Source organism: Ambystoma mexicanum, chromosome 1q (assembly GCF_040938575.1).
Source record: "Ambystoma mexicanum isolate Mex_15411 chromosome 1q, UKY_AmexF1_1, whole genome shotgun sequence".
In the NCBI taxonomy this organism is placed as follows: Eukaryota; Metazoa; Chordata; class Amphibia; order Caudata; family Ambystomatidae; genus Ambystoma; species Ambystoma mexicanum.
In genome coordinates this window covers 107,579,359-107,598,481 of record NC_090922.1, presented here as the reverse complement: position 1 = coordinate 107,598,481, position 19,123 = coordinate 107,579,359, and the positions used below count along the sequence as shown (strand labels likewise).

The following is a 19,123-nucleotide window of genomic DNA, read 5'->3' as shown; positions in this document are numbered from 1 at the left end:
TACCTTAAGCTGAGATGGAGCTTATCTTTGATCTCGCTATGTGATCAGATCCTCTGTGTGAAAAAGACAAGCTAACTCCTATGCTTTTCTAGGCACTACATACAGGCTACCCTCAAAGGCCTCCAAGTGCAAATAGACCGGCTAACTCGGTCAAGTGGCACAGCGAGTAGAGCGCTCGCTTTGACATTGGTGCAGAGTCTGCTAACACAGGTTCGAATCCCGGCGGGGCCAAACTCAGCCTTTCATCCTTCCGAGGTCGATAAATGAGCATCACACACCGTGGGTAATAATAAGCAGCGCTCAGATACCTGAGGGTAGGTAGCGCTATACAAATGCCAAATTATTATTATTATTTCATACCGTCTTCTAGTCGTGGCAGACAGGTTGCCTTAAGATCTAGGGTCATAGGAATTTCTAGCACCATAGACATGCTACCCTTGTAGTCTTACTCTATGGGGCACATTAATAATGTGTCGGTCTAGTGCAAATGCTGGTAATACCAGCTCTGGCATTTTTACTGGACTGGCAAACTCTTGAGAGGAGCGCTGATCCACCAGCAGGACTGGCCTGCTAGTTCAGGCCCCTACCGGCAAATAATTACTGCAATCAACGGCACTACTGGTGCTGTTGATTGCAGCAAACCCATTCCATGGAGGCCTCAGACTCCATGGAATGGGAATGTACAGCCGGTGCCGGCAGCTGCATTATCCTGGTAATACCGGGATATCAGGCGCTGGTAACGGCAGACCTGTATTGAGCCCCCATATCTTCTAACTTCCATAATAGGCTACCATTAGGCATTTTCTAGTGCAGTATCAAGGATATCTGCACATATCATTATGTGTTACAATGGCTGACTTATAGATCTTCTAATTGCAATGGATAGGTTACCATCCTACATCTACGAGTGCAATAGACAGGTTAACATTATAAAAAGGTGCTGACCAAAGTGTCCACTCCCAGATCTAAGTGCAATGCATGTGCTACCCTTCAGTTTCTTCTAAGCTAACCTACCCAATATAATTCTATGAGCAATGCATGTGCTAGCCTTCACGGTTCTTCATATGCAATACATCTGCTGTCACACAGGTCACTATGTTTACAGAAGTGCAATAGTGTCTCTTCCAAGATGTCCAATCATAGGCTTATTTCCAACTAGCTTGTTTTGGTGAATGTATTGTCCACTGCAACTGTAGGCACACAGTGGGCAAAGGTTGGTAGGGGTCAGGCAATTACTTATCTTTTTAATGGGACAGAGACAGCACATTTGCATTCAACAGATGAACTTCAAGCAAAAGACAGATGCGGCCTTCATTCCTTCATTTTCTAGGACCAGCCAGATGACTCGGATATGATGTACTCAAACAGTTTCTGGAAAGGTTACGAGATCGTTAGAGGAGGGGGGGGGGGGTGTTGAATAATCTAATTAGTGGGGCAAATAGTTTCCCTATAACACAATCCAAATGTGTGCCATTAGGCAGGCGTTCAGCCTAGTGCCCTTTTCTGTTGAGTGTGTTCTCTTCTAGCATTGCAATAAGCATCAGGCTTCCATTTTAACTTCATGCGGATGACACTTTCCCCTGGTATATATGTGGGACAGGGGAATTCGAAGAATCCAACAGATTATCTAATATGTTTTACTGTCACTCTGTGGTAATCTACTCACTTACACCAAGATACTAACATTGGTGGTCTAAAAGAATGCATTTCTAATTTTGTATGCCCATCTTTTATGTAAAATGCAAATAAACCCACTAAAGCTGGTTCACCACCAAATGAGAAGAGTGCTATATAGTAAGAGCCAGCTTAATACGTGATGTGGACAAACTCTGATTAGGGCTGTGGTATATCACAGTTGGACCGCTCCGTGTCACAGCCCCCTCCGCCCCAAATTTTCCATCCACGAGCTGAAGCAAGTACAGGAGAGCAAGGCTCTGGCATCAAACAGCCATAGCCTAGATGTAATCGTATCAGTTTTTATACTGCAACCCATGACAGACTGACTCTGCTTCTCAGCACTGTAATATTAGCCAATGTAATGGTACTCATTTTTGTGACTTTGGAACGATGAAGGGCTGTGTGCCTTGCCAGTATATTAACTTGCGAAATGTGAGCTTGCTTCATGTCAGAAGCAGGCCCTTAACGTAAGCTAGCCAAACTAAATGAAAAGGAGTCCCCAATTCCCAGGTATAGCAGAACTAATTAAAACATTGTGCGCCTGGCCCTTTGGGGGACTGGGTGTGCCAAACTACTAGGCAGAATCCAGAGATGCATCCATGCTGGAATGTTCATGTTCTTACACAAAGAGCACTCTTGTTTGTATTCGAATAGCGTAAGCTTTGCAGAATGGAGCTTTTCTTTGCTGTGCCCTACCATGTAGAAAGGCCTCAAAGCCATCATTAAATCTAGTGAAAGCTATATGCTGTACAGAAAGGCATTTCCTTTATATTGACCAGGCATAATTTGATAATCTTTCCTTGCCATTTCCTTTTAGTTCTTCACTGTAAAATGCAGACCTGCAAGATCCCTAAACAGAGCATACACAGAAGACCTTATTCTCCCCTCTTCCACAGAGGCCCTTCTTCTTACATCCTACGGAGAGAAAAATTAGCCCCTGATATGCTATCTCTAACACAGTGGTGAGCACCACCAACCTTACAGACATGAGATAATTTGCATGAACTTTCCCAGTAGAAAGGTGAGGAAGTAGAAAAACTATTCTGGTAATAAGGAGAGGCTCTACCCATTGCATTCTTCAAAACAGACAAGTGAGACAGTTAAAACCCACCCCAGACACAGTGGAGAATCCTTTGCCCCTCTTCACAGAGCTTTCTGCACACATTGCTTGAGCAACAGAATGCTACCATAAACAGCCATATGCTACACAGAAAATAGCTCATCTGCCCAACTAATACATAGGGTAGGAGAAATAAGCTTGGAGAAGCATGTATGTTATAGCCCCAAGGGTTTTCACTTTGTATCCCTCAAAGACCAGTGAGAAGAATTAGAAGTAGTGACTTCAGCTACCTTTCTTTTCTAAGAACTGCATTAAAAGCACATTAAAAAAAAATATATCTGCCATGTGAATTAATACTTACGTGCCTCCGTTGGACTCGGGAGGGAAGCAATGCTTCACCACCTCCACAAACTCATTAACCACTGTATCCAGTGTGAAAATCACAGCATTCGGACCTGCGTCAAATGTGTATGCCACCTGCAAAATAAGAGTCAACAAGCTGTAAAATAAAGAGAAGGCGAGTGATGGAGATGGGATTGGCGTGTAGCGTTTGTGCACGTCTGTGTGTGTCATGAACAAAGAGGTTTAAACATGTCAACACATGCACACAAATCTCCATCATCTGTATTCAGGCCAACTGGCGCTTCAATCACCGATGTCTCCCCTGAACCATGCCCCCCTAGCCCCCTGTGGAGCTGCCCCCTGCCCCTACCCATTCCAGCTCCTCTAATTCCCTGGAATCCCACATGTAACCTATGCACACCTCCCCTTTGCCCCTCACCTAGGTTTGTGCTAAATATATCCAAAACAATGCCTACAGTACTTCCCATATGCTGTGAGCCAGTATGGATCACCTAGATTTCATTGGTATTTCAACTAAAAAGGCATGCTCAGGTCCCCTCTGCTATTCGAGGCTTATGCTGGCTGCCTGTAGCTAAAATTATTGGATTTCAAACTCTCTGCATGGTCCATAAAGATTCCTACCACAATTCTGCAGTGAATTTGCCAAGCTTTCCAAAATAGGCCCATCTTTCTTTGCTCCCAAACCCTCTTGGGGTTCCCCAGTTGAAAGTCCCCAGCAATAATGAAAGGCTACAGATATATTTAAAACCATTCATTAAAGATTTATTTACAATGATCTTAAAGGAAAGGCAGAAAAACTACAAAGTAATCTACACTGTTACATGCAAACACTGAAGAATGCGTTAATTATCATGGATACAAAGTTGCAAAGGTGAGACCCATTAACATGTGTCAAACTGGGAAAAGTCAAGCATTCTGATGGACGGGTTGTAAAACTAGCCAACCTGAATCCTTTTGTGTGAAAATCATCCCGTGCCCCACCCTCTGAAAGGGGGCAGTGGCAGAGTATCTACTCCAATTAGCTCACCCCATCATGGACCCAATTTGCCACTCTGACAACATGCTAGATATGGCACTGAGGAATTCTAACTTCTGCCAGTAGGACCAAACATTAAACAGGGCTGAAAGTGTGGTAATACCAAGGTCTTCTAAAGAGCTGCAGTAGGAACGCTAAATATATGCTACAGCAATCCTTGAAACACTCTTGGCCCCAGACACAATCCATCTCATGTACAAGAGGAACAATTATGCACAGGACGACTATGGAGGCAGTGAAGGATTCGGACATACCAGGTCTTTCAGCCCTACAAGCATTGAAACGTACACCCTGCACCATGAAAATCGGCCATCATACAAGACTGGATCTGCCCAACATTTGCAGAGGCAGGATCTTTTCTTTTTTCTAAGCACACTAAAAACACATTTTTGACGGCAACCTACTTTTGTATAACAAATGCAATATATAATTAAAACTGTTCTTCAAAAGGGGCTAAGCTCTTAGAAGGGTCTCGCCAAACATTGTGACAGCCCATATATAAACAACAAAGTTCAACTCCAATACCTTCACTACGCTTTACCATACCTCTCCATGGCCCCTTCACACCCCCTTTCACTACTGTCCCTTTACCCCCTCACCATTCTCTTAAAACTTTACCCCATTCCCCCCTCAACCCTTGATCCCTCCTTCGCTGCAATCCCTTCACCATTCCCTGCCTTATCTCTTCACCCCTTCCCTTCCCTTCCTACCCCTTAGCCCACTTTACGCTTCTCACTTCACCCCTCCTCTATCTTGTCCCATCAGTCCCCATTGACCCACTTTCGTTCCGGGCCCTACTCTGGCTTATTGCACCCCATCAATTTAACTAGACCCTTACACCCCGCCCCCATTTACCTCTCCTCCCGCTTGTCACTTCACCACAAGCCTTCCCTTAGGGGATCATACCATTACTGCGACCAAGTAACTGCGACCAGCAAAAATGTCGACCCCCTTTATATGTGGGGGGATGGGTATAGTATATAATGCATGTAGGGGGATTGTGGGGGGGCGTCGCCCCACGCATATATAAGGGGGTCGAAATAAAAAAGAAAAGTCAACATTTTCAGTGGTCGCAGTTAATTGGTCGCAGTAATCACATAGATCCTTCCTTAGCTCACCAACCCTCATGCTTGTCATTTTATTTCCCTTCACAGCTGCCTTTCCTCCACCACACTCCTTCCTTGACACCTTCACACACATTCACCATCACCATCCTACTCACGTACCCTTTCATCACTCATCTCTTCACTCTCCTTATCCCTTCACTCCTCTCCCCTACTCTCCCATAGTCCCCTACCTCCCTCCCAACAATCTTCACTCCTGCTTCTTCCCCACCCTTTCCTTCACAACCCTCCCTGCGCTCCCAAACCGTCACTGTATAGAGGCATACTAGCAGTGCACTTGGATCACAAGTATTAGACATGCTTCACTAGGCTCAGTATGATGTACTTTGGTAGAGCCACCTGAAGAAATTGTAGAATCGATTTGAGGGAGTCTAATCTAGTGCTGCAATGTGCACAGCCAAGCACACAAGAGTCTTGCCTTTACCACCAGAACACAGGATTTGCTCTTAAGAGGGAATCCGAAGATCTGATCTCAGTGCAGGTAGGCCCAAAGTGGGGAATTTATTTTACAAACTCCATCTCCGCAACCTGTGTATACTCAATACACCCACTACACATACTGTATATTGTGCCATCTGAAATCCAATTACCGCCATACAGCATATCAATGCAAAGCTATTCTGAATCCTGCTATACCTCCCTGCTGGTCCATCGCATACTCCTTCCACTCACCTTCCTCCGAACCCATAAGCATAGGGTACATGGGTCCCTCACTGTCCTTCTCCACAATTCTTTTCACCTTCCCTTCCTCTACAGCTCTTCTCTTCACCACTCCTTAGGTTATCTTATCACCTCCTTCACTCCTTCCACAAGGAACCCTCTTGTGCACTCCCCCTTAGCCTCCCAGGTCCCCTGCTTCTTTCCTCCTTCCATCTCCTGCATAACTCATTTTTATCAATCCTCACTGTCTCTTCCCATCATTCTGTGCCCCTCGCTCCCCAGTTCCCTGGGCCTCTTTTTCCCCCAGAACCCTGGGTCTCCATCTCCTGCCAACCTCTAGTGCCTTTCTTTCTCTAGTAACCTGGGACCATCCCTCCCAAACAACTTGGATAATTTCTCACCGGAACCTCTGCCTCTCCGCCCCAGTCTCCTGACTCTGCCTTTCCTCAGTCTCCCAGGTCTCTCCTCTGGTCGCCATTTCCTGCTCCTTTCGCTCACCTCTTCAGCGCCATTGTCAAATGAAATCCTCCTACTTCCCATATACTTCAGCCAAAGCTCCTCCCTTTTATGGGATTTGGAACCCACCTTCCAGTCTCTCTCTAGCCTAAGGGGACTCAGGTAAGTAGGTCTGGTATGGGGTACATAGGATTCATGGTTCATGGTTCTTGGTGGCTGGCCGGGTCTCTCTGCGTGCCACCCCTCCTCCTCACCCCCAAGGCAGGTTCTACCACCATTGGGCTCCTGCATGTGCAATTAGTGCTGTGGGTTATGGAATGGCTAGCTTGTTGCATGGGCATTTTTCTTTGGCCCCGTCACCGGTTAACATTCTGTGGTGTTTTACCATTGGTCCACCATCTTGGGTTCAAACTGTTGCCATAGCTGGGTGATGGGTTTTCCCATGTAGAGGGCACCAATCAATCTTTCCCTAGTTAATGGGAACAGAATTTATTAAACTTGAGCTAGTGTCTATGCATGAGCTGGAACTCATGGATGCTCGCCATCCAAAGGAGCCTGACGGACATAAGCTGGAGTCCATCTGTGGACAGGAATTCACAAGTGGCCACTTTGCTAGCTTACTGGTAGGAAGTAGGGGAGTCTAACCAGACAGGAAACCTTGGGGCTGCTGGTAGTTCACTGGTCTGAATATTACAGCTTCCTACATATGCTCTAAGATACCCCAAAAGGTATATGGTTCAAAAAATGATAAACTCCACGTATGTGTCTGTTTTACGTGGCAGTTCAGAGTGGGGTGAGATTTGGCTCTACCCTAATGTTCCCTTGAAGTTTAGACGCTTCTTAGGCAGCAATCTGACAAGCTCCTGCCTCCTGCATATGGCATGGTGGGGTTGCCAAAGGATGGCACTCCATGCCCACCATCGCATGGCTTGTGGCTAAATAAGGCCCCCTTTTGTGAGCCCACCGTCAACCAGAAAGGTCAGTCGGGAGACTTAGTCACAGTTCCCTCCTAATGGCTCAACATAATTCCCAGACAACCACTCTGTTTCACTCAATCTCATGTGCGATGCACGTTTTAATGATTGGATTTGGTAAATGCCCTGGGCCCTGCAGTCCAAGGTCTTAAAAAGGCCTGTTTGCAATTTTGGGATCAGGAGGCGATGTCATGACAGCTAGCTGATCCAGCGTTCTTGATTCCCCCTTTGCAAGTAATCTCCGTGCCGTCCCTCGTTACCATACAATTTTCATTTAGCTCCCGTTTGCCTTGCATGCAGAGGATTAAACCCCCGAACGGAGAGGTTTACAAAGACCCATTCTGCACATGAAAAACCAAACAGGGCCAGAAGCGCTTACCAAATCACCTGCTTGTATTATCTGATTGGTAAACCAAATCTGGGGCTGGTTTCAGTCTCCCTCAATTGTCGATGTACAGTGACTCTGTTACACTGATCATAGCGTGTTAAATCGAAAATGTTTGTGAAAAAGATTGCTTTGGTTTGGCCATTGCGTGCGAAAAGAAGATGACCTTAATTTGTCGACTACATACATTTAGCAGATAATCTGTTCTACGTCCATGCTGGGACAACAGAGGTTAAGTTAATTGCTTGATCATGTGTGTAGACTAATTATCTTTGTTGTGCAATACTGCTTTAAGAACAGATTCCCTTGGTCCTTCCACAGATTCCCTTAGTCCTTCCCCTGCCTTAGTGTCCTAGGTCTGAGTAGCTTATGCTGCTTTAGAGACATGTGCTTGGAAAAGATTATGTGGGTTTGACAACAGTGCACCCTTTTTCACACATCTCATATATGATATGATATGGTATGATATGTGAAACAGGCCGTGCTCTACCTGAGCCTCAAGGTTTGATCTACCTAAAAGCACTCGCAGACCCAAGGCTTAATTTTGCGCCATATCCACATGAAACAAATTACCTTGGTTTCTCCGTAGTAAGCATTATATCGATGTACCAGACTGATGATGTGCTTGGAGATATTGTTGAGGTAAAAGATGGGAGGAAACGTATCCAAGCAGGTGGCATGGAACTGATTACTGTCCTTCATTGTCAGCTGACCAAACCTTTCAAAATCGCGCTGCCTGATGGCTTCGGTCATGTCTTCCATTCGCATCGGAACCACACATTCTGCACGATGCTAAAAGAAAACCACACAACCCTTCAAATGCAGCCTATATGAGAGCTAGTCAAGCATGGAAAGGACAATGGGCAACATTTCCAGTTCACTGGCTACACTTATTGAGTAAGTTACACAGAGCAATATACCATTTTTATTGGCAAGCAGGGAATGTGGAAAGCTCACCAAAAAAGTTCTTGCACAAGAGTAAAGGAGAGATGACTAGTTAGTGCAATGAGAGGCGATAGAAAAGGTTTCTAAAAGACCAGTACGAGACCAATATAGTGCTTAAAATACTCAGTAGGAACTGGCAATGGTGTGCACTTTAAAAAAGGCAGATGACATAGGGATTCTGAGGCGTCAGTAAAACATTTGGGAGAGTATTATTGGGGGGAAGCAAACCTGTTGAATGTGAATACTTTCAATCGGTAACTGGTAAAGAAGGAAGTGCAAGGGGGCAGCAGGCTGGAGAATGTTGCATACTACCTGGATAGTGTGAACACTGCAGTGCAAGGGAATGTGAAATAGGCAGCGGTGGGAACCCAAGTCTACATCATTGATTTGGCAAGTCAGTTCTTTAAAATAAATGATGATGCAGCCCAAAAGGTAGATAGAAGTCTCTATGTCTGAATCTTGAGAAGTCAGCCCATAAGATGAAAGCTTCTACAGAAAGGAAACACATCAACAAAGATTTGGTGGTGAACTGGGCAGGAATCTAACTCATACAGTGATTAACCCCCCGGTATGGAAGCAGGTGGAAGGAAAAAGAACAATTTGCTGATAAAGGAAGACACAATGTTGCATGATTTGATGGGCTTTTTTATAATGCGCTTCATACCCAGAGGTTTCTAAGCGCGGACCCTGGGATCGAACCTGTGTTGCTCCGTGTCGTCTTGCTTCCAAGGCGAGCACGTTGCAGGAGAGCTATCCTCCTGAGACTATGTTTGAATTAGACATCAATTATGCTATGGACACTGTTTGAAAGGATGTGCATTGTAGCCAATGTTTCCAGTGTCGTCTTCTTTAATTCAAACGTCTTACCTTTAGTAGAGGGCTGGTCTCTACGCTGGTCTGCATGCCTGCTGTGCTGCCAACATGCTTCCTCTCTGCACTGACCTGGGAGGTAAAACAAAAACGATTTCCATTGGGTGCCTTGCTTTTTAAGTCAACACAAAGTCAGCTTTTTTGTTCACATAAGGCCCCACAGTACTAGACGTTTAGGTCTTTATCAGGTTGTTCACTTTAAATTTCAGACTCTAATAATTATATTAAATATAATCAAATCTGCAAAATATCCATCCCGCCCACACCAACACGTGACCAGGAACGGGTTGGGTTGCATTTAAATGCATTGCACATTCAACATCTAAAGCCTTGTTGTGGGGCAACATGACGAGACGAAATATAAAAGGAAAATAAGAACCTGAAAAGCAAAAAGTAAGAAGGATTGCATAAGCATGTACCAATGGGAAATATATGGAGCGATGCAATCCTTGAATCATAAGATGCTCAGACAGCTGGGGTCCTTCGATAAGAGAAATAGGACCTTCAAGCACTACAATGTAGATAAAGCATATCGTTGTCTTGCAGTGGATCCACATTAGAGGGATTCCATGGACACCAGGTCTGAGAGCAATGGCAGAACTTCCATTAGAGGAAAGAATTAATCATATTGAGAATGGTTGTGCTAAAGCACAGGCTCCCTGGGGTCTGGCCAGTCACTAGTCACATGTTTAAAAGCCATGTTGGATTCTATTTTTATGGGGCGCCCGCTACTGTGAGCTACTTTTTTCATGGCCAACTAAGATGGCTTATCCAGGGACTATTGTAGATCACCATATTTGGACTCCAAAAATAAATTACTATTTTCTTCTTTTGATGAAGATGGGTAATATGCCCCAGAGGGTGGGGTTGCCACCTCTGGAACCACCACCAGGAGATTAACTACAATTTAACACAGGTGAGCTAAATGAACCTTCACAATGAGCGAATCCTATGTTAAAAGGAGCATCCATAATTGTGTGTACCATTTTGTATGATATGGTACACAAACAAAGTTGCACAACTCAAAAGATTGATTAAAAAAAACACAATGCATAGATATGTAAACTGAAGTAAGTAATGGGCGCACAGTAATAAAGTAGCCCGTCCTTTGACCACAAAAAAAAATAACTGACCTGAGAGGAGCAACAGTGGTAATGAAAGGGTTCAAGCAAAGAGAAGCTTCTGCATGTTGCTCTGCAGCACCGTCAAACCCATACCATTTTAAACAAATAGGTTTTTAAAATCAGTTCAAAAGAAATTTAGATTTCATACATATTCAAGAGATTATATACATAAATGAAAACAACCAAGTGAATTGGATCTAACGCCTAAAACTCACACAACCATAATTGTTTGACCCGTAGCACACTCACCACTTATAAAACCCCAAGTAGTCAAGCAGATTCCCACACACACAGAAAATATTGTTCTACATGCTTTAAAGTTTAGAGAACTTCACACATAAGATGGTTTGACAAGCAACTGTTCTCTCTTTCCTGCTTGGATCGCTGAATATCCATAATGGAGAGAACACCACTTATTTAGAAACCATTCTGGTTTACCCTGGGGAGACCTCACAAAAGCAAACTGTTTATTTGTTTCAGTCAGATAGGTAAAGTACAGATTCATGTAGTTAGCAAAGAAGAACAGCAATTAGAAAAGGTTTGTTCACGTGCTAGTGCAGGACGTGGCTGTACTGGTCAGGCACCATTCTTTTCCTGTTGATAGGGCGTTGAGATGGATTTTCAGAACCAGCCCTGTAGGAGGGCTCAGAGAGACCTATCGAGTTGATGAACAGGGAAATTGACACTTTTGTCTACCCAAAATATGAAGGTAGCATAGAGTGAGCAGCAAGGCAAACTTCAGGAGCTGTGGGGAGGAGTGTGGGTAAGGGGGGATATAGTCGTACATGTAACCCAACATACAGTATTCAAATAACTCGAGCAACACATGAGTATTTGGAAGGAGTTGGAAATGTTAAGTCACAGATAAAGTAGCAGCAAATACAACAGGTAGGAATTCCAGAAGAAATAGTAGGTACAAATATTTTAAGGGTATTCTCCGAATCCCACATTAGGGGTTACCCCCCGAAAAAGGATCCTTGGCCAGAACTCCACCGATCACGAGCAGGCAAGCGACTTAGGGAGTGGAATTCACGCCCATATAATCCCTATGGTGGTGCAGGGGAGTTGGGAGGGGTTGGAACCATGAACGCAAGTTCCTGCCCCAAACTCAGATTTTCAGAGGGACCACACCTAGCGTCCTCAGAATTGCTTGGTCCAGGTAGTCCAGGGACAGCGGTGCAGTGACTGGTTTCAGCTCGATAGTGGTCCTATGCTCTGGCGAGGTGGTTCCAGATGTCTTCAAACATGATGGGCCAGACACCTCAAGACAGCAGCCACAGTGGGTCCCACGATTACAGGAGACACCTAGGACAGGAAAAGGATGGCCAGCAGCTAAGATCACCCTGATCAGGGGGCAGCAGGTGACACTTGTGGCGACAAAGACGCATCTCTCTTTGTGCAGGAGAGCAGCAGCTGCTGGAGGACTGGTCATTTAGGCCACAAGTAGACGGCCTGCAGAGTTCGAAGTTGCAACTCAGAACAGCAACTGATGCACATAAAATGTCTTGTACGAAGCTGGTCATGCCAAAGGTTGGTCCCAAGACACTTTCAAAGGCTTTTAGTAGAAAGATCTTTATGCAGGGGTCCAATCTGGTTGATCCCACTACCACAAGTGTCGAAACAACAATGAGAGCCTTCGATGGATCATTGCATAGACGCAATGCTTCAGTGGGACTTGGCTGGAGGCAATGATGGTCTTCAGCGGGCTGCTCCTCTTCTACAGGGTCTTGGCTCGAGTCGACAATCTGGGGAATTACTGCAGGACTCCTTCTCTTAACCCAAATTCGAACGGGCTGCTGCCTCAACTCACCAATGGCAAGGATCTACCATTCCAAAAGGCAAGAGTTGTCTAATCATGGACAGCCTCTTGCCCCACATCTCCCTAGCAACAGACATTTGCTGGCTAGAATGTCGATAGGGAGAAGACCGTCCCAACCTCCAATTTCAGCCAGGATGCAGATACAGGAAAGCCAGAGCCCAGGAAAGAGCTTACCAAATATGGTATTTCCTGACCTGAGAAGGCAGGAAGAAGGCTAAAGAACATGGTGAAAATAGTGGCCCACAACCAATTTAAGTATATAAAATAAAGCATAAAAGTGCATACAGTAAAGACGCAGCAAATAAAGATCTTCTGCCACCAGCCCATCCTGGACACATCAAAAAACAAAAAGTGTCCCCTGCATTAGCAAGTTGAGTTGAGCAAGGAAAAGCAAAATGAGCAAAGGCTTAACCTACCTCCAAAAGTCAGGACAGGGTTCAAAGCATGGCAAAAGGATGGGAGTTGCATTGATGTCAATGCAGGGAAAGCTTCAAAAGGAAAAACACTTCCTAACAGCGGGCAAGGGGTGTCAGGGGTACGGACTGTAAGCCAGAAGAGGCTGCCCTAGATAAAGCTGGTTTCCATTTGTTTAGCTGAACAGAAGGCTGAAAGCAACAGTAAGTAATCCGTCAACTATGTTCCTTTGAGAGATCAGCATAGAGTATAATGTGTGCAAAGGTCAGTAACCTGACCCAGTCAAGAGGCTTTTGGAATCCCGCTCAGCCTGGGTTGGGAGGCCTACCAGAATGGAAGCCTGAGCCAGTTCTACCCCAGAAGGTGGCAGTTGAAAGGACCCCAATTCCTGTAACCACAGTGCCTGTTTATACACGGGACGTAACCCACTTGTATCACCCCATGCCTCATAAAACACATGCTCAACAAGTTTTTTCTCTTTGTCCTAGATCCACAGACAATGCTGCAGTCTAACAAAGAGACCGGAGAAAATAGAACAAATCATTGGCGCACGCCATCTGCTTTCCAGCGCCGGACTGTCCAAGAGAGAGAGAGAGAGCACCAGACATGTTAGAGTGCTTATGTGGCTGCCTGCCATGCCGCACACTGCTTCCCGGCGCTGGCAGGAGTACTACAACTTTTCTAGACCACCTGGAAAAACACAATGGACACCACGACCAACACACTGTACTTTCCTTAGGGGATGTCATGACAAGGCCCCTCAACACGAACCTGGACAATGTGCAAAGCAGGCCACCATTGCTGCCACCATTGCTGCCGCACAGCACCAACGCACAGAGAAAATGGACTGGCCGTTCCCAGTTATTTGCACGTTTACCTGACTGAAACGCAGCCCAAGCAAGGGAAAAGGGACCCGATTGGCCAGACCACCAACCAGAGGATGGGAAGGGAGGGAATGGGAGTTGGGGGGTTAAAAGCGACGCCAGGTAACATGAAGTTGTGGGTTGTTCAGGTGAGGTCCGAGGAGGAGGAGAAGAAGGAGAAGGATGTGGCAGCTAAGAGACCAGCAGGAGGAAGGAGGGTGGACAAGACTGTGGGGGCAAATTGGTTGTGGAGTGCAAGTAGTATTGCGATGTGAAGGAGACTAAGTGAGTGAAATTATTAGGAGTGTGTGACCAGGGAGTAGGTGGAGAGTAGTAGTAGTAGTAGTACTGTGGAGTAGGAAGAGATATAGTAGAAGGAGTGAGATACATCAGAGGCACAGGGAATGAAGACACAAGGAGTAGAAGGAGTGAAGGTGGGTGGAGTAGGAGAGTAGAATAGGATACAGTGCCAGGGAAAAGATCAGATTGTGAGAGAAAAGAGGCTAAACTGCCCATAGTGTCTGAAAGGCACATTCCCTGATCCTCTGGTAGATACTAACACGTTGGTAGTGTAGGGCTAGCTCTGAAAGTCACAGACGGAGGTTAGATCGATAAGGTGATTGCCTTTAGGTTCTCTGCATCAGCTAGGCTAGAGATTAGATAGTAGGGGTCAACATTTGCTAGATACTAACCCAGGATTTGGGACACTTGGGTAAGTGTGGAAAAACTATTGTAGACGAGAGAGGGATGGACAGTCCTAGTGCCCTGCTGAATACATCTATAAAAATCCTTGAACCATCTCCGGGAGTTGGGGTATTCATCTGTGACAAACAGCATAGTCTCTAATCATCAGTTGATGAGTGCCTAAATAGCCGATTAGTAGTTGCTTGTTGGAAGAGAAGGATTATTTACAGAAGGTAATGGGTAGACTTGAAAACTAAATTAAAACTGATTGGCATCCCAGAGAACATTGCTAATGTTTGTTTCAATTGGGAATTGTTCATCGAAGGTCGGTGTTTGGCACAGTTTGGTGATTAGGTCCAAAGGTTTTTTGGGTCTTGAAGATTTACAGGGACATTTGAGGGCACTCGTGTTTCCATAGCTTTGGGACTTTTACACACAATGCAGAATTGGTCATCGTACCTGTTATTTGGGGATAGATTTGCACATCGTCCTTGCAGGACCGAACTGAAAGGTGATGATATCTAGGAAGCAATAAGTGGTTTGATATAGACACTGAAATCACAGGGTATAATATGGATCCTTTGGGATGGCATAAGCTGCCATTCTGAGAAGGGTTAGGAGGATGCCTAGCCAGATGCTCAATGTTTCCCAATAAAAGTATTCTCAAGTTTATGAGAGGCTTTGGAGACCTTTACTATTATTTACGGATGATGAAGCGCCCTTGAGAACCTCAATTGTACTATCATAGACAGTGAGCTAGTGGAGGTAATGTTCAAGAGCTTGCCCCAGACTGAGTAGAAACCAGATAGTTCTCCAGTTTGTTGTAGGTCTCAATGTGGTGCATCTGTGCATGTTAATGGCTCAGGAAATTGTCAATGGGTTCTATAGGCTTTTAGCCGTCTTTTTTGGTAGTGGTAGACGTTCCAATTATAAGATGCTAGTGGATGATCAGTGCATCCACTACCAACTCCTAATTGCCTTGAAATTGACCCATGAGGGGTGAAACACAAATATAGGTTACACCAACTCAACCAGAACCTGTTTCATTATATAGCACTAGGTATTGGTGTAAGGCAATTAGGAGTTGATAGTGGATTCTCACTAAGCATCCACTACCAACTCCTAATTGCCTTGAAAATGACACAGGAGGGTCGAAGCATATGTCGGCTACAACAATAAATGTAGGTTGCATCAACTCAACCAGACCTTGTTTCGTTATTATTAGAGAGATCGCTCTCTCAGATCAACCCAAACAACCAGCGCATGTGCCCAGGTTTTACTTCTAGATTTGTCAAAACAGACATGAACATCTGTGCCACCATAGAACACCGAGTATATACCGCCAGAGGATGCCCTACTAAGGCGGACAAGATATGGGGGAGGTGGGAGGAGATTGGTCCCTAGAACCGGCTGGACCTGATCATATGCAATAAGAGGGATATGGTCGGAATGCACTAAAACCTGGGGTAATGTTATGAGTGATTGATACATGGTCTATTAATGGTTGTATTTTGGAAGGACATGCTAATCCAGGAAAGCTGTTGTTGTGTAGTTTGGAATGTTTAAAACAATAAAAAATGTTTTATCAAAAAAAAAAAAACCTCACCAGGGACAGAAGCAAACCCTTACACACGCAGCAGGACAATCCCAATTCACTTGATCAAGCGCAGTGTCCCACCCATTCTTGTGCCCCACTCACCTTTTCTACTTTTTGAGTAGCCCATTAAGGTGGTTTTTTTTTAAAAAACACCTTTTTGTGGTTTTGCATTGCAGAAGAGCAACATGAGGCCTTTTTGTCTGAATAAGATGTCAAATTTCAAGTGACATGATATTGGATATAATTTTATTAGGAGACACCATGTGTACTTTGCAGGTACTCCACTAATTATATGTTTACTTGGTATATGAGCAGATGATGTATATTTGTATCCATTATCTGTATAGTAGATTAGTACCCGGCGAGAGTCAAGCAGAATGCAACACGCATTCTGATTGGCTCTCGCCGAGTCCTTACAGCCGCCTTGTCCGCGGCGGGGGGGGGGGCGTCTTTGCAGCCTCTCAGCCAAAGAGGAGGCTTGAAAGGTGCCATCCCCGCTCGAGCCTCCCCACGGCTGAGAGGCTGCCTTCGCCCCCCGCTGGGGACTCGGGTAAGCTTTTTTTTTTTTTCTTCCCTTCCTCCTCCCTACCCCACCCCACTTACCTTCTTGCTCCTGCATCCCTGGTGAAGGACGATGGCAGCCTCCAGCAGTGTGGAGACTCCGTGCCTCCACACAGCTGGTATGTTGTTTTTTTTTTGCCTTCCCCTCCCTCCCGCCCTCCCAACCCCACCTACCTTCTGCTTCTTTTTTTTTTTCGGGAGCAGACGCGCTGGGAACAGTTGTGTTCCCAGCGCGTCCGCTCCCGAAGGCCGCAATGGAAAGAGAAAACGGACACCGGTTTTCCCTTTCCCGGCAGCCATTTTCTTGGTTGTTTTTTCTTTTCTTTTTCTGTCCCGAAACGCCACGGCTTTTCGGGACAGAAAATGCTTTTAGTGCCCCGGTCACTAGTAGAATAGTTCTCGTAACTTTATTATTATTGAATTAGTAAATGTGTCTCTTTCTAATAGATTAAGGAAGGAAGGAATAGGAATGTCTCTGCAGAAGCTCACGGGATATGTCCTAATTTAAGATCATGTAATATTAAGAATACAGCCCCTGAGGAATATCCAACACAGTTTGGCATAGTAGGACAAAAATATGTAGGGCTATTATAGGATGCAAACAGATGTATATGTACATGCTTGTATCGGTGTTGTTTGTACTACGCATGAGATTTTGCATGTGTTATATTGTATGTTTTTCTCAAGTGATTATAAGCTTCAATCGGTTTTTCTTACATCCTACACTTTTTATGATGTAATGTTATTTGTACAGAATTATTTTATTGAACACAAATTATTCTATCTTTTGTATTGTAACCCTACATTGGTCTGTCCATTTTTTCAGGACTCAATGTTTTTGTTATTGAGAGGAAGCACATATCGAATATTGAAAGATAGAGGTTGTTCCTTTCCTTTGAAATTAATAAAATGGTGTCCACGGAAAACAGTGGTTTGACCTTTGAAAGTCTAAAGTTTGAAAATCGGCCAAAGGGTACATTTTTGCTTGGTTTTAGAACTAATTCTGTCAAAAGATACTGTTCTGTTTGTCAAGAGAATAAAATAATGCTTCAATGGTTTGAAGCAACCGTGCAATGTATATATGTATGTAGTTCCATTTAGAACCAGTTTGTACATAGTTCTAGACGTCTGCATGGTTCCAGACTTGAGAATGTTAGGATTGAAAAAGAGGTGGTTGGCAGTAGAGATGGGGCTGAAGGTACCGGTTGGAGCTGCTGACATTACTGATTTTCACATGCTTGCTGAGAATAAAAACAGTAAAGAAACCTACCAAGTCTGCGATGTGACTTTATAATATATATTTCTATAATTCTGAACGGAACAAATGTTGCTGCTTTATTTCATGAAATACTGCTTGAGGAATATCAGTACAAAAGAGGTTGATTTTCTTTCTGTATAACTGAAAAACTGACATCGTTTACATTCATTGAAAATCGAGAACAGTATCTGTAATGTTAATCGAAGAAGCTAGAAACCTTTTCTTTTGACACTGGAATTACTGGTTTATTCGTTCTAATGGACGGGTGGCTTATATGCTAAATGCTGTACAAACCATCTGAACTTCTGACAAAGAGTTGCATCAAAATCAGTCTCCTAAAAGTAATCAAACATCCCACCTTAAGGACTCTTCAATTTGCAGAGACTGAGCAAAACAAAGTCCCACTCATATTGATTGGAATTCGCCAACCCCAATTCTGCATTAAATTAAGTTAGCAAGCAATTTTTTGAAGTATTATCATGGAATTAATGAGGCCTACGACGAATCGCAGGATTTCGTCATGTCTCCCTTAAGGGTAGGAAGGTGGGCCCACTCTGGGATACCCTCCCTAGGGGTAGAGGCAAGCGGGACCTCACTGGGAGAGACTCTCCCGCAGAAACAAGGACTCTGTTCCAATGATGAACTCCCTGCCTAACTCACTCCACAACCCAACCTGATCAATCATGTTTCGAGAAGACAGGAAGAATCAATACATCTGCTACTGTGATGTGCCATATGAAGAAAAGTACCTGTCTGGTACTGTGACGAAGAATGCCAAGGGAATAATAATGAGCACCAGTCCAACATAGAAGGACTGCAACGTTATGCAGGGGAAGCCCCAGTGCAACGTCATAAGCGTTGGAGGAGATTCCGGCAGAGAGAAGCCCGGGAAGTTCAAAGCTGCGCTGGCAGCAGAACAAGTGAATGAGAGAAGGCGACACGGCTTCCTACAAGCAGAGGAGGCTTATGCATAGCGGTGCCTGAGCTGCACCAAATGGGAGAACGGCCCTGTAAAGCCAAGCAAGTGAGTCCAGCCCGTGAGAAAGACGTCCAGACAGAGCAAGCCGAGAGAAGGCATTGGGGAACACTCCCCCGGCAGATAAGGCAAACACGAAGTGACACAGCTGTGTCAATGAGGAAGAGAATACCGAATTTGTTGTTCAGACCCAGGGAGAAGAGTCTGTGAGACGGACTACCAACCCGGTGACGCAGTCCCAAGACCACACAGGTAACTGGAAGAGCAGACCAGAGGA

At 44.8% G+C, this 19,123-nt stretch overlaps 1 protein-coding gene across 1 annotated transcript in view; it reads right to left on the bottom strand.

Moving 5' to 3' along the window:
• Positions 1-19,123, bottom strand: part of MVD (mevalonate diphosphate decarboxylase) — a 219,831-nt gene that overhangs the window by 65,773 nt on the left and 134,935 nt on the right. The window contains exons 6-8 of the mRNA XM_069635977.1: positions 9,548-9,622; positions 8,309-8,527; positions 3,099-3,214 (exon numbers count right to left, since the gene is read on the bottom strand). Of these exons, the coding sequence (XP_069492078.1) occupies positions 3,099-3,214; positions 8,309-8,527; positions 9,548-9,622 (410 nt within the window). The remainder of the gene's footprint in view (positions 1-3,098; positions 3,215-8,308; positions 8,528-9,547; positions 9,623-19,123) is intronic.